This window comes from Acinonyx jubatus, chromosome E2 (genome assembly GCF_027475565.1).
Source record: "Acinonyx jubatus isolate Ajub_Pintada_27869175 chromosome E2, VMU_Ajub_asm_v1.0, whole genome shotgun sequence".
NCBI lineage: Eukaryota > Metazoa > Chordata > Mammalia > Carnivora > Felidae > Acinonyx > Acinonyx jubatus.
In genome coordinates this window covers 58483445-58499723 of record NC_069396.1, presented here as the reverse complement: position 1 = coordinate 58499723, position 16279 = coordinate 58483445, and the positions used below count along the sequence as shown (strand labels likewise).

Below are 16279 nucleotides of genomic sequence, written 5' to 3'. Positions count from 1 at the left end.
ATCCAAGTAGTAGTTTAGGGGCCTGGAGTTCTTCCATATTGCAGTTTCGCCATTCCATGCTATCAAGATTCCTCTTTCAGCTGGACCATACAGCCGCATCATAACAAAGCCCCAATTGACATACTCCTATCCAAACCACACTGAAGATTAGTCTAATAGCCATAACTAGAAGCAAGAGTGGCTGGGTAATGTAGAACATACCTGGATATTCCCATTCCAGAATCAACTCCAGACAATAAAAAAAGGGGTGGTCATCTAGTCATAACACAGGTAGCATTAACAAATACCCAGGACCTTGGAAAATAATCATTACAGGTTTTTAGTGACCAGACCTGCTATAAACTACATGTATAAATGCAAGTCTTTTAGGAATTCCAGTGGAAATGTTCATAGTGGTTTTTGTGACACTCATTCAAGAGTACTCAGTCCTTTTTCTTTTTTTTTTTTTTTTTTTATGTTTATTTTTTAGAAAGAGGTAGAATGCGAGTGGGTTGGGGCAGAGAGGGAGGCACAGAATCCGAAGCAGGCTCCAGGCTCCGAGCTGCCAGCACAGAGCCTGACATAGGGCTTGAACTCGCGAGCTGTGAGATCATGACCTGAGCTGAAGTCAGCCGCTCAACCGACTGAGCCACCCAGGCGCCCCTACTCAGTCCTTTTTCTATTGACACAAGTCTGTGTGGGACTTGACAGCTATGCCATGAAGTGTTTTTAACTAAAAACCTTAATGCGGTTTCAACCCTGGGGAATCAATGATTAAATATGGTGGAAAGATCAAGTATCAGAACATCCTTGGAGTTCTGCGGTTTATTACAACGATTTCATTTTCTTCCTGTGGCTAACAGTTACCCTGTAATTCAGCTACAACACATGACATAGTTCAGTACTCCCTTTTCAAATGCAATCTGTCATGAGAAGTCCCAATACATAAAGGAGGAGGCTTGAGGAAAATTTTAAGATGTTAGTGCTTCACGTCAAAAGAACATGGAAAGGCTACTGGCCCCTGACAGGGGACCTTGCAAAAGGTGAGCCAGAGGCTTAGACGTAAATAACCCAAGCCAGCATTTTAAACCCCTGAATTCTTTTGTCTTCTGTCACAAGGGAGATATGGCAAGGAGGATGAGTAGGGAGGTTTCTTAAGGCTTGAGAGAATTCAAAATTTTCTAAGATGCTTGAATCCTTCATGATGGCTCCATTTTAACAACATAGATTCAGATCTTTCTTAAGACTTCAGTTTCATTTAAGAGACGTGACAAGTTGGGATTCAGTAAAAAATCATAGCTCAACAACTAACTGGACCCACTGTGGCTTTCATGGTTAGAGAGTAAGATGATTCCCAACATAATCACAAAAAGGCCTTGATTTTAACTCTTTGCTTAAGGCCACAATTTCAAGTGGCCTTTTAATGATCTAATTTCATTATAAACAAGCATCACACATGCTTTTTGGACTAGGATTCCTCATCGCCTTTCGTTGTTGCTAAGAGCTACCTAGTCATTAATGTGCCATGGGCTTATAATCCTCCCCTATCAAAGAGAGCCTTTCTGAGGTGCCTCGGTGGCTCAGTTGGTTAAGTGTCTGACTCCTGATTTCCACTCAGGCCATGATCTTGCTGTTCATGGGATCAAGCCCTGTGTCTGGCTCTGCCCTGACAGAAGGGAGCCTGCTTGGGATTCTCTTGCTCTCCCTTCTCTCTGCCCCTCGCCTGCTCTCTCTCTCTCTCTCTCTCTCTCTCTCAAAAATAATCATTAAAAAAATTAATAACAGCCTTTCCTAGGGTTGAATGCATCACTGTATTTATAGCAGCATTATTTACTGTAGTCAAATTATGGAAGCAGCCTGTGTCCACTGATAGATGAATGGGTAAAGAACATGTATACACACACACACACACACACACACACACACACACACACACACAATGGAATATTAGCCATCAAAAGGAATGGAATCTTGCCATGTGCAATGACACAGATGGAACTAGACAGTTTATGCTAAGTGAAATAAGTCAGAGAAAGACAAATGCCACAATTTCACTCATATGAGGAATTTAAGAAACAAAACAAATGAGCAAAAGGAAAAAAGACAAACCAAGAAATACTCTTAAACCAATGGTTACCACCAAGGAGGTGGCTGGCAGGATGGGTGAAATAGATAAAAGGGATTAAGAGCACGGTTCTCTTGATGAGAACTGAGCAATGGATAGAACTGTTGAGTACCTATATTGTACATCTGCGACTACTATAACACTGTATATTATCTACACTGGAGTTAAAATAAAATTGAAGAAAGAATAGCCATTCCTAATACAAAACAAAAGTTTCTCATCTTTTGATCTATCTCAGCAATCCTTAATATTCTGCTTCCCTATTGTTTGATAATCATTTTCTCTTTTTTTTTTTTTTAAGTTCATTTATTTTTGAGAGTGAGCACATAAGGGAGGGGCAGAGAGAAAAGGAGACAGAGGATCCAAAACAGGCTCCATGCTGACAACAGAGAGCCCGATGAGGGGCTCAAACTCACAAACTGTAAGATCATGAGCTAAGCCAAAGTCAGACACTTAACTTACTGAGCCACCCAGGCGCCCCTGATAATCATTTTCTAGTATCAGTTGCCACATGGGCTAGCTTTGGGAACAAAAAAAGCAGATTTTAACTTAAAATTAGAATATATTTTTTTAAGTAGGCTTCGTGCCCAGTGTATAGGCCAACACAAGGCCCAAACTCACGACCCTCAGATCAAGACCTGAGCTGAGATCAAGAGTCAGACGCCCAACCCACTGAGCCACCCCAGGCGCCCCAGAAGTTAAATATTGGAAGAATACCAAGTACTTCACAGATTTAAAAACCTGGACAGGAATGGTTTTAGTGGATCAGACTGGCATGTAGGGGTGCAGAAGTCTTCAGGCTGCTGTCAAAGAATGGCTCACTTCCAACGATGGTACTTCCTTCCGCTGGTACAAGGGCCCCAGCCCATCACAATGGACACTGACTATGCAAGGCTGAACATTGGCCCTGCTCCTGTCCCTGTGTCTCCAAACCACAAATGGGAAATCTGATTGGCTTAATTGCAGCCACGCGTGACTGGCAGTTCACCAGAGCACCACAGAATGAAGAAAGGGAACGTGCCAACAAAGAGCTAGAAGTGGGTGTGCGAAAGACAAAAAACAGATTTTGGGCACCTGGGTGGATCAGTTGGTTAAGCCTTTGACTTTGGCTCAGGTCATGATCTCATGGTTCATGCGTTCAAGCCCCACACTGGACTCTGTGCTGACAGCTCAGAGCCTGGAGCCTGCTTCGGATTCTGTGTCTTCCTCTCTCTCCGCCCCTCCCCTGCTCATGCTGTCTATCTCTCTCTCAAAAATGAATACACATTAAAAAAATACTTTATAGGGGCGCCTGGGTGGCGCAGTCGGTTAGGCGTCCGACTTCAGCCAGGTCACGATCTCGCGGTCCGGGAGTTCGAGCCCCGCGTCAGGCTCTGGGCTGATGGCTCAGAGCCTGGAGCCTGTTTCTGATTCTGTGTCTCCCTCTCTCTCTGCCCCTCCCCCGTTCATGCTCTGTCTCTCTCTGTCCCAAAAATAAACGTTGAAAAAAAAAATTTTTTTTTAAAATACTTTATAATACAAAAAAAGACAAAAAAGGTTTCAACATTTATACTGAAAAAACATGTATACACACACACACACACACATATACACGCAAACATATATATACCCAATATTAATTTTGACTCTATGGCTACAAGATGAGTTTACATATTAGGTTTTGCAAGTCGCATGTTTCTTTTAATATATTGTGGACGGACAACTCTCCATAGAGGCATACATAGAATTTAATCTCTTTCTTCTAACCAGACAATACAGTATTGGATAATCACAATTTAATGAACCTGCTTGGCAGGATGCTGAAATCCAATTTATCATAATTACAACAATTCTGCAATAAACATTTACATCTATTTATTCCAACGGGACAACACTCCTAGATCCAGAGTTACTGTTGCAAAAGGAATGCACATTTATAATGTTGGTAGGTCATACTATATTGCCATCCTGAAAGACAGGAGACCGATTGACACTGCTGATGATCAAGTATCTGTTTGCCCACGCTGATGCCAATAGTGGATATTATCCAAATGTTAGACTGAAATCCATCGGAAAGCCAAGAAATTTTGTTTTAACTTGTAATTTTCTGATGAGTGAGACTAAGAACTTTACAGATTGTCTTTACTCATTTGAACTCTGCAACTGACATGCCTGTTGGGAATGCACTATTTTTTCCCACTGCTTTGTATGTATAATAGCTCTGTTCCTAAATGACTTGTCACATAACTTGTATTAGTCTGTCAATTGTCTTTCACATCTTTTGGGGGCCTTTCACCATTCTGAAGTTTTAGATCTTTGTATAAGCCAACTTACTCTCTTGCCCATGTCTTCTAGGACCCGAGTTAGGAAAGATTTCCTCTTTTTTAGGTTGTTTCTTGCATATCACTTCCTAATTAGAAATGTTAACAACAATTTAAGTGTGTGGTTTTTTTTTTTTTTTGACAGAATGGATAACCAATTGTCAAAACATAATTTCCCCCATAATGAAAAACCAGTTTTAGTTTATACCAAAATCTGAAATGCTAAGAAACCTATTTTTAAAATGTCCTGCTTATGCTTGCCACATTAGCTTTCCTTGTGCTGTTTCAACTAGAACTGTCAAAGTAAACATATCCTACAGGGACTCTGTTGTGAATGACAATTTACAAACACTTTAACAGTACTGAGTATTTCATCTAGAAAAACAGATTTCTCCTCTACCGACATATTCTCATATTTCAATAATTCCTTTTTACGTCTATTCATAAGTTGCCTTGTAGTTTGTCTGGTTTTTGAAGTGAGAGTTGCATTATGCTCGTAGAAATGATTAGAACTTTTTGTATACTCTCTGTGCTACAGCAGGGTTTGGCAGACTTTTTCTGTAAAAGGAAAGAGAGTAAATATTTGAGCTTTGCCTCAATAGTGACTCAACTCTGCCATTGTGGAGTGAAAGCAGCCACAGGAAATACGTGAACAAGTGAGTGTGAATGTACGGCAATAAAACTTTATTTACAGATACTGACATTTAAATTTAATGTAAATTTTCACGTTGTCACAAAATCTTCTATTCACTTGTTCAACCATTTAAAATTTTAGACCATGGGCCATACAAAACCAGTCAGTGAGACTTTGACCGTGAGTCACAGTTTGCTGAGACCTGCTTTAGATCAGTTTAGCTTATCAGTTGACAGTTCCTTAAAAGTTTAATGAGTTCATAGGGGCGCCTGGGAGCTTAGTCGGTGAAGTGTCCGACTTTGGCTCAGGTCATGATCTCGCGGTTCGTGGATTCGAGCCCTGCGTCTGTCTCTGTGCTGAAAGCTCAGAGCCTGGAGCCTGCTTCGGATTCTGTGTCTCCCTCTCTCTCTCTCCCCCTCCCCCACTCATATTCTGTCTCTCTCTCTCAAGAATAAGTAAACATTAAAAAAAAAAGTTTGAGTTCATTTGTGAGCTCAGGTGATTTTAAATAGATCAGATCTTTCCAAATTTTCTAAGTCTTGAGTACCATGTCAACAGTTTTAACTTTGTGCGTATAAATCTTGCATTTTTTTTTATTGTTTCAGCTCTTTTGTTCCAAGCGGACCACTCATCCATGTTCTCTACACTAAGACTGTTCTCAGGTGGATAGTAAAGCTGAATTTCCTCACCAATAAAGTCGCATCACCTCACATTTATGCAGATGAGCTGGAAAGCCACAGTTCTAACTCAACATTATGGAACCGAGTTTTAAACCACTGCTGGCCAAACTTCACTGACTACCTCACTCGATGGGTGTCTCCTGGCCTCCTTCTATGCACTGTTTTATTCAGAGCTGACCCTGATGACTCTTCAATGTTCCCAAACAATGTTTTTTCAACACCTGGGATGAACCAGGCACCGTGCTAAGCACATCTTACGGATTAACCAGTTTAAAGGATCCCAACGCAAGTTTTTATATGAGGAGTGATCTGTATTTACACTTTAAAAAAAAAATCAGGCTGACTGCAACATGGAGAACAAACTCATAAAGGAAACAACAAAACCACACTGAACAGAGGGGCCCGTGTTTGAACTACTGGAACAGTCCAGCTGAAATAACACTGAGACTAGGGGGACGACAGTGACGGCGGACCCCAGAGGAACCTGGGGAGAAGATCCACAGGACTCGATGTGGAAGGAAAAGACGGGCGTGCTGTTGCCTCTCCATTATGAGTTCTTGGGTGAGCAAGGTGTGCGCTCTGCCTGAAGACTTTCCTGCTTTTCTTGTAGTTGTAGGATCTCTCTCCAGTGTGGACTCTTTTATGTTGATTAAGGTGTCCGATTTGGATGAAGGTTTTCCTACATTCTTTGCATTCATATGGTTTCTTTCCAGAGTGAATTCTCTGATGTACACTAAGGGACTGGCGATGGCTAAAGGCTTTGCCACATGCACTACATTCGTAAGGTTTTTCTCCTGTATGACTTCTGCGATGACAAATAAGGGATGACTTTGTCTTGAATGCCTTCCCACATTCAATACATTCATAAGGTCTTTGGCCAGTGTGAAGCCTCTGATGTTGAGTACAGGATGAGTTATCACCAAAGGCCTTCCCACATTCGACACATTTGTAGGGTTTCTCTCCAGTATGAACTCTCTGGTGTTGAATGAGGTGTGTGGTTTGGCTGAAGGCTTTACCACATTCCTTACATTCATATGGTTTCTCTCCCGTATGAGTTTTCTGATGCTGTGCAAGGTGAGCCTTCTGGGTGAATGCTTTACTACAAACCTTACATTCATAGGGCTTCTCTCCAGTATGAATTCTCTGGTGAGTAGCCAGCTGTGAACTGATGCTGAAGGATTTACCACATTCCCCACATTCGAAGGGCTTCTCCCCAGTATGGATCCTCAAATGACTAGCAAGGTGTATATTCTGCCTAAAAGCTTTCCCACACTCTTTACATTTAAAAGGCTTTTCTCCAGAATGTACTCTTTGATGTTGAGTGAGTGATGCATGATGGCTGAAGGCTTTTCTGCAAACATCACATTCATACGGTTTTTCTCCAGTATGAATCCTTTGATGCACAGTAAGGGATGAGCCATACCTAAAGGATTTGTCACATACATCACATTTGTAGGGTTTCTCTCCAGTATGAATTCTCCTATGTTGATTAAGTCCTATGTGATCACTGAAGGCTTTCCCACAATCGATGCAATCAAAGGGTTTCTCCCCAGTGTGGTAATATCTCCAATGACGTATAAGGGATGTGTTCTGTATGAAGGCTTTCCCACATTCAATACATTCATAAGGCTTCTTGCCAGTGTGACATCTCTGATGTCTAGCAAAGGATGAGCCGTCACTGAAGGCCTTTCCACATTCGTTACATTTATAGGGTTTCTCTCCAGTATGAATTCTCTGATGAACAGTAAGGGATGAGCTCTGGGTAAAAGTTTTCTTACATTCATTACATTTGAAAAGTTTTTTTCCTGCATAAATTCCTGTATGTCTTATTACCACTGAATTTTTGGGAAAATTTTTCTTAACTGAATCATGATTATGAACTCTCTCTTCTGAAATGTCCAAATGAAACCATCTTCCAGATTTGTTAAAAGTACGTTCTCTTTCCTTCGAGAGCATCTTGTTATGAGTGATTGTCTCTTGCCTGAATTGTGTCTCCTGACCTACCAGCTTCCTTTCAAACACACCCTCAGAATCCCAATTTTCTCTGAAAGTGGAACACTCCAAATTAGTGTTTGAAGTTCTGTCTGTTACTTCAGCAAATGAATCCTGCTTTAGAAATAATTCCTGGGTCTCATGTATAGATTGTTGACCTGAAAGATATCAAGAAATAAATATCTCCTTTATTGTGTGCTAGAAAAAAAAAGGAATTTGTTAAAAGGGAATTATGAATGAATTCAGTGGTTGGTGAATTAAACCCTAATTAAACCACATAAACTAGGTGCCTCTAATATGTAAACATAGGGTCTACAAAGTATGTAACTAAGCCCCAGGAGCCTAGGAGGGGCGAGTAGAAAAGAATTAAGTGTTTGTGGAATCAGTTACATATTAGGGGAAAGGAACTAGGAAAACGTTCTGCAATCACACCACCTAAAAATTCTCTGGCATTCATTGCCTTTACTCTCCCTCCTGCCCTGTCCATCCTACTTCAATGTCAGAGCAGTCATCACATCACAAAAGCTATTCCAAGAAGCAAACCCAAAGCACAAAAAGGAGAACTTATTCTTCAACATTTACCACGATTATCTGAAGGGTTATTCCCCTACAACCAGAAAATGGTGTTTCTGCTAACTGCATCTTCTTTGATTAATTTTAACAAAACCTACATTACCAACTGACAGCAGAAGCTCAGTGGACATAGAATACCATTTTTACACCTACCTGCATGCTTTCACAGGCCTGACACTTCTCTGGCCATATATCAATGCACAGGACCTTGCAATTTAAGTTCTCAGTTTGAAGCAACTGTTTTTACAAAAACAATGAGTGCTACCATTATATTTCATCACACCACATACACAACTGAACAATCATATGTCTTACCTCGGACTCTAACGCTTACGTGGAGGAGTGTATATGCCTGAAGTCTTTTTGCTAAAATCACTTAGCATGCACCCAAAATTTGTGCACGTATAGTTATATCTCAATAAATACATGTAGACGAAAGTGGTATCGCAGAGATGATGCAGAGAGTCAAATGTCTGGGAAAAAAATGATCTTAAAAAAGGGAAAATAAACTCTTTTTAAATGACATCTAAACACTAAAAGTTTTCCTTCTTAGATTGGTAACAAGACAAGGATGCCTGCTTTTCCAACTTCTACTCAACACGGTACTGGAAGTTCTAGCCAGAGCAATTAGAAATAGAAAAGGCATCCTAGCTAGAAAGGAAGAAGTAAAACTGTATGTGTAAATGGTGTGATCCCATATATACAAAACCCTAAAGAATCCATGAGAAAAGTATTAGAGCTAATAAATCAATTCATCAAAATTATAAGATACAAGATCAACACAGAAAAATCAATTGTACTTCTATACACTAGAAATGAACAATCTGAAAAGGAAATTATGAAAGCGATTCCATGAAAGATAGCTTAAAAGAATGACTTATTTAGGAATAAATTTACCCAAGGAGGCACAAAACTGTATGCTGGCAACTATAAAACATTGCTGAATGAAATCAAGAGGACATAAATGGGAAGACATCCTGTGTTCATGGATAGGAAGAGAGCAAGAAAGAAAGAAGTAACTCAAAGAAGACCAAATTTGTGATGTGGTACAAATGGATGATACACATATTAATAAAAAGAAAAAACTATCAGGAAAACAAAAGGTCAACATAAATAAAGACTTCTACGAAAGCTTCTGTGAATAAAGATACCACCCGACTTAAACTACTGCATGGTGAGAAGAAACAGCATGTGCGAACTAACAGGCTACACAAAAGTGGGAACAAAATGTATCACATTTTTGAGACAGGGTTTATATTCATACTATATAAAGGCAAGAAAATTTGACCCAACAGAAATGTAGGAGATGGGTATAAAGACACCATTAACAGAATATGAACTCCAAATGGACTTAAATTTTTTTTAACGTTTATTAATTATTGAAAGACAGAGAGAGACAGAGCACAAGCAGGGGAGGGGCAGAGAGGAGGAGACAAAGACTCCGAAGCAGGCTCTGGCTCCGAGCTGTCAGCACAGAGCCTGACACAGGGCTCGAACTCATGAACCGTGTTATCATGACCTGAGCCAAAGTCGGTCGCTTCACCAACAGAGCCACCCAGGCACCCCTGCACTCTAAATGGATTTAAACTGCCAATTTCTCAACATTACAAGTACTTGGGGAAATGCAAATTAAACGAAACCTCCATTTTCACCCAAGAGTTTCGCAAAAAGTAAAAAAATACAAAGTACTCGCGACTGGTGAAGATGCCTAGAAACAGGTATTCTTATATACTGTTCCAATGGTATAGCATTATATCCATGAAACTTTTTTTTAAAGAAAATGTATACTTTGATCATGTACAAACTGGACCACAGCTTATTATAGGTAAAAACAGGAAAAGACCTAAATGTTCAAATATCCTTAACAGTAAACCAGTTAAGTAAATCATGGTATATCTACTTATTGTTATACTAGGCATCCATCAAAACAATGATGTAGGGGCGCCTGGGTGGCTCAGTCGGTTAAGTGCCAAATTCAGCTCAGGTCATGATCTCACAGTTCGTGAGTTCGAGCCCCGCATCAGGCTCTGTGCTGACAGCTCAGAGCCTGGAGCCTGCTTTGGATTCTGTGCCTCCCTCTCTCTCTGCCCCTCCCCTGCTCACACTCTGTCTCTCTCTCTCTCAAAAATAAATAAACTTAAAAAATAAAAATAAGAATAAACACAAAAATAAACTCAAAATGGATAAAGGACCTGAATGTGAGACAGAAAACCATCAAAACTCTAGAGAAAGCAGGGAAAAAACCTCTCTGACCTCAACTGCAGCAATTCCTTACTTGACACATCCCTAAAGGCAAGGGAATTAAAAGCAAAAATGAACAATTGGGACCTCCTGAAGATAAAAAGCTTCTGCACTGCAAAGGAAACAATCAACGAAACTAAAAGGCAACCAATGGAATGGGAAAAGATATTTGCAAATAACATATCAAAGGGCTAGTATCCAAAATCTATAAAGAGCTCACCAAACTCCACACCCGAAAAACAAATAATCCAGTGAAGAAATGGGCAGAAAACATGAATAGACACTTCTCTAAAGACATCCAGATGGCCAACAGGCACATGAAAAGATGCTCAGTGTCGCTCCTCATCAGGGAAATACAAATCAAAACCACACTGAGACACCACCTCACGCTGGTCAGAATGGCTAAAATGAACAAGTCAGAAGACTACAGATGCTGGAGAGGATGTGGAGAAACGGGAACCCTCTTGCACTGTTGGTGGAAATGCAAACTGGTGCAGCCGCTCTGGAAAACAGTGGGGAGGTTCCCCAAAAAATTAAAAATAGATCTACCCTATGACCCAGCAATAGCACTGCTAGGAATTTACCCAAGGGATACAGGAGTGCTGATGCATAGGGGCACTTGTACCCCAATGTTTAGAGCAGTGCTTTCAACAATTGCCAAATTATGGAAACAGCCTAAATGTCCATCAACTGATGAATAAAGAAATTGTGGTTTATATACACAATGGAGTACTACGTGGCAATGAGAAAGAATGAAATATGGCCTTTTGTAGCAACGTGGATGGAACTGGAGAGTGTGATGCTAAGTGAAATAAGTCATACAGAGAAAGACAGATACCATATGTTTTCACTCTTATGTGGATCCTGAGAAACTTAACAGAAACCCATGGGGGAGGGGAAGGAAAAAAAAAAGGTTAGAGAGGGAGGGAGCCAAAACATAAGAGACTCTTTAAGAACAAACTGAGGGTTGATGGGGGGTGGGAGGGAGGGGAGGGTGGGTGATGGGTATTGAGGAGGGCACCTGCTGGGATGAGCACTGGGTGTTGTATGGAAACCAATTTCACAATAAATTGCATATTTAAAAAAAAATTAAAAATTTAAAAATTTAAAAATTTAAAAAATTAAACAAAAACAAAAACAAACAATGACGTAGAACTACACACATCAAGTTTCCGAGGACAAAAATGGAAGGACAATTTATAAAAGAAATAATACATTAGACTACATAAGAATGTTTAAATTTTTACAAAATTACAAAAAGGTCTAATTAAACAAAAACTCATTACTGTATATGAAAAAGTTTGAAACAATACATCAAAGAATTAGTATGCTAACATAAAAAAAATCACTGGAACTGTTAAGAAGATAAGTTCTGTTAAGATAAGTTCTGGAACTGTTAAGACAAGAATAGAGAAATGAATATAAATGAGGAACGTTTTACAGAAGGATAAAGAAAAGAAACAAATGTATAAAAAGTATTCAATCTCTTTCACAATAAAACAAATAACTTTTGGGAATAGTCTTTCACCAGATACTAAGCAGGCAATCCCACCAGCATAGCCAGTGCTATGAGAAAGCAATTACACACAAACATCAAGTCATCCAGTCACTGTTTAGAGTTGCTGAAAGCAAACGAAACCTTCAGAGCCTAACAGACGTTCATACCCAGAGATGCAGCAATCTCAGAAAGGTATAGCTTCCACTTACATAAAGATACTGTTGCAAGTATATATGTGCGTGCGTGTGTGTGTGTGTGTATACATACATACATATATTTTAAATGTTTTTATTTGAGAGAGAGGGAGACAGCAGTGGAGGGGCAGAGAGCCAGTGAGGGAGAGAGACAGAATCCCAAGCAGGCTCAGCGCTGTTAGCACAGAGCCCAACATTGGGCTTGAACCCATGAACGATGAGATCATGACCTGAGCTGAAATCAAGAGTTAAATGCTCAACTGCCTGAGCCACCCAGGCACCCCACAAGTGTATTTTTGATACTAGAAATGTGAAGTAACCTAATTGAGAGATGGGAAAAATGACATGGAATGCATGTGAAAAACATCTGTATGCGTGGCTGAATGTACATACTGTAATTCTGACTACACGAACGATACGTGTTATCATGACTTGAAGAAGTCTACAGTTGCTTTGTTAACATATTGTGATTATAGGTCATGGTTTAATATTGTTTCCAAACAGGTGATGGGATTACATTTTCTACAAATCATTTTCTTTTTTCAAGTTTTATTTATTTACCTATTAAATATTATTTTATTTATTTTTTTATTTTAGAGAGAGCAAGAGCTCATGCATGTGCAAGCAGTGGGGAGAAGCAGAGAGAGAGAGGAAGAATCTTAAACAGACTCAGTGGGAAGCCCAATACGGGGCTCGATCCCACGACCCTGGGACTGGTTGCTAACCAACTAAGCCACCCAGGCGTTCCTCTTGTTTTTTTAAGATTTTATTTTTATAATCTATTTTTTAGTGTTTATTCATTTTTTTAAAGTTTATTTTGAGAGAGAAAGAGGGAGAGTGTGCATTCGAGTGAACAAGGGAGAGGCAAAGAGAGGAGACAGAATCCCAAGCATCTGAGCCATCAGCACAGAGCCCAATGCAGGGCTCAAACTCACAGACAGTGAGATCATGATCTGAACTGAGATCAAGAATCAGACACTTAACCAACTGAGTCACCCGGTCGCCCCTTAATGTTTATTCATGTGTGTGTGTATGAGAGAGAGAGAGAGAGAGAGAGAGAGAGAGCACGCACGCGTACAAGCAGGGGAGGGGCAGAGAGAGAGGGGGATAGAGGTTTGGAAGTGGGCTCGTTGCTGTCAGCACAGAGCCCAATGTGGGGCTTGAATGAACAAACCTTGAGATAATAACCTGAGCCGAAGTCATATGCTTAACCAAGCCACCCAAGCACCCCAAAGATTTTATTTTGAAGTGATTTCTACACCCAATGTGGGGCTCAAACCCACAACCCCAAGATCAAGAGTGGCACACTCCACCGAAATGAGTCAGCCAGGCACCCCTACCTACAAATGATTCTTTTTTTTTTTTTAATGTTGATTTATTTTTGAAAGAGAGAGAAAGAGAGAGAGAACAAGCAGGGGAGGGGCAGAGAGAGAGGGAGACACAGAATCAAAGCAGGCTCCACACTGTCAGCACAGAGCCCGACGTAGGGCTCGAACTCATGAGCCATGAGATCACGACCTGAGCCAAAGTTGGACACTTAACTGACTGAGCCACCCAGGCACCCCACAAATCATTATTTTCTGAAGAAATTTCTTTTCTGTCCCTTCTATATCAAAAGAGGAAGAGAGGGGCACCTGAACGGCTTAGTTTGTTAAGCATCTGACTCTTTAGCTCCGGTCACGATCTCATGGTTCATGAGCTCGAGTGCCGCATCAGGCTTTGCGCTAAAGGTGCGGAGCCTGCTTGAGATTCTCTCTCTTCCACTTTCTCTCTGGCCCTACCCTACTTGATCTCTCTCTCTCTCAAAATAAATAAACTTAAAAAAATTTTTTTAAAAAAGAGGAAGAGGCCCTCCACATATATTCTTGCAATCCAATTTCTGCCCCCCCCACCCCCCGACTGAAACAAGGAAGCTACTAGGAATCAATCATCTCTGCCTCTGCAATGCCCCACCGGAAATTCTGCAAACTCTACTTCATTCATTCACCCATAAACATGTCTCATCCCTTCCATTGGAGGGACCATCTGCAACTTCAACATATGCGTAACTTCCCTCCCTCTCCAACTACCTTCCAACGCCAAGCAGGATGCCACCCTCAAATAACTCTCAATTCGTGGGTCTTACAGGAGCGGATGCTCAATGAAATGAGTGGGCCATGTGATCACAGAAGATAGCTCAGAAGTATGCTGGGGTCAGGACAGGGACGTGTAAGGGACTGAGCACCTCTGAGTGGCCAAGCAGAAGAAGAACATACGAGGAATGAACTATCACCCGAGAGACAGCAGCAAAGAGGGAAAGAGAGTACTTTTGAAGCCCAGACCTCCATTTCCTGTCCAGACCTGGAGAACTCGGTGAAGTCCTGTGGGTCTCCCGAACCTCGGTGAGGACCCGGCCCCACCCGCAGCAGCGAGTCGGCCCAGGCCTGCCACACTCACCTGACCCCAGGCCCTTCGGCAGCTCTCTGTCCACCATCCAGGGCTCCTTCTCTTGCTGCAGCAGAGAGACCAAGTCGGCCTTAGACACACAGGGCCCTGCACATGGAAAGACATAGGTTCTGTCACACACATGACATTCTTCTTTTCTATTAAAAAAAATTTTTTTTTAATGTTTATTTATTTTTGAAAGAGAGAGAGACAGAGTGCGAGCGGGGAAGGGGCAGAGAGAGAGGGAGACACAGAATCTGAATCTCAGGCTCCAGGATCTGAACTCTCAGCACAGAGACCAATGTGGGGCTTGAACCCACGAACCATGAGATCATGACCTGAGCCGAAGTCAGACGCTCAACCGACTGAGCCACCCAGGCGCCCCTTTTATACATATTTTTTGAAGTTTATTTATTTTGAGGGGGAAGTGAGAGAGCACACACAAGAAGGAGAGGGGCAGAGAGAAGGAGAGAGAATCCCAAGCAGACTTCAAGCTGTGAGCGTAGAGCCTGACATGGGGCTTAATCCCATGAACCACGAGATCACGACCTGAGCCGAAATCAAGAGTCAGATGCTTAACTGACTGAGCCACCCAGGGGCCCCTTGACACTCTTAAATCGAGAACCAGTTCCTTGGTTTTGAAAGAAAAGTGTTTAATTATAGTAAGAAGTAAAAAGGAAAGTGAGCAGTATGTGAGACTCACTGAAGACGATGCTTCAAGCACAATGAAGATACCAACTAACCCTAACTCTACAAATGTCAAATTCTCATCTTCAGAATCATGACAAAAATTTAGCTCAACACTTCAGAAGACCCCTCCCTGACCTCCACAATTCAAAACCAAGGAAAGGAAGTGGCGGGTCCTGAAGACGGGTCCAGATTGAGGAGAGGGACATCCTTACCTACGGACCCCAGGTCACTATGATTCTCCCACATCACATTCTTACAGAAACTCTTCTGAGCTGGGTCCAGCTGTTGGGAGAAGTCTACGGCCATGTTCGTGATGGTCACCAAGCCCTGAAACGGTACAAACACACTTTCGGATCAAACGGGCTCACAAGCCGGCAGTGGCTCTGGGAAGGTGTGTGACAGAGGCTGCCCGTGCCAAGAATTCTCACTCAGGTCCTGAGTGCTCCGGGTCACATAATGACTGGGCCCAGTCATACTGTACACGTTTGGGGGAAAAAGACAAAAATAGGAGAATCTGTTTCTGCCATGGGTGATGTATAATCCTGCAGAGGAGGACGAACTTACACACAGTATGAATTTCCCAAGGCTGACTGAAGGTCTCCCCACCTTCAACATGCCCGACTCGACAAGCCTGCAGGTTTTTTCTTCCACATAATCTCTGATGACAAGGGAAGGCGGAGATCCTGCTCCAAGTGTTCTCACGTCATGGCATGTTGAATGTTTCTGATTGAGACACGCTGGTGTGTGGCTCATGACAACTGAACCGCCCCCCCCTTCTGCTGCGCATCGAGACCGCGTGCTGTTCCTTCTGGCCAGATCCTCTGTCTACAGGAAGCACCCTATTCAAATGGAAACTTCTCCCGAACTTACTGGACTCGTGGTCTCTCCCTCAAGAAGGGTCTCTTTAGGAAGGCCACTGTGTCTTAGCTCAGTGGTTGATCTCCTGACT

At 41.7% G+C, this 16279-nt stretch overlaps 1 protein-coding gene across 5 annotated transcripts in view; it reads right to left on the bottom strand.

The window, feature by feature from the left end:
* The window catches only part of ZNF470 (zinc finger protein 470), a 49707-nt gene that overhangs the window by 21223 nt on the left and 12205 nt on the right, over positions 1-16279 (bottom strand). For 3 of the 5 annotated variants that reach the window (XM_027037426.2, XM_027037427.2, XM_053210605.1), the window contains 3 exons: positions 15543-15657; positions 14653-14748; positions 4523-7868 (listed from right to left, as the gene is read on the bottom strand). In XM_027037426.2, coding sequence (XP_026893227.1) covers positions 6166-7868; positions 14653-14748; positions 15543-15657 — 1914 coding nt within the window. In that variant the 3' untranslated portion in view covers positions 4523-6165. Of the gene's footprint in view, positions 7869-14652; positions 14749-15542; positions 16259-16279 lie in introns of those variants that run through there. The other 2 variants (XM_053210606.1, XM_027037432.2) reach the window with 2 other exon arrangements.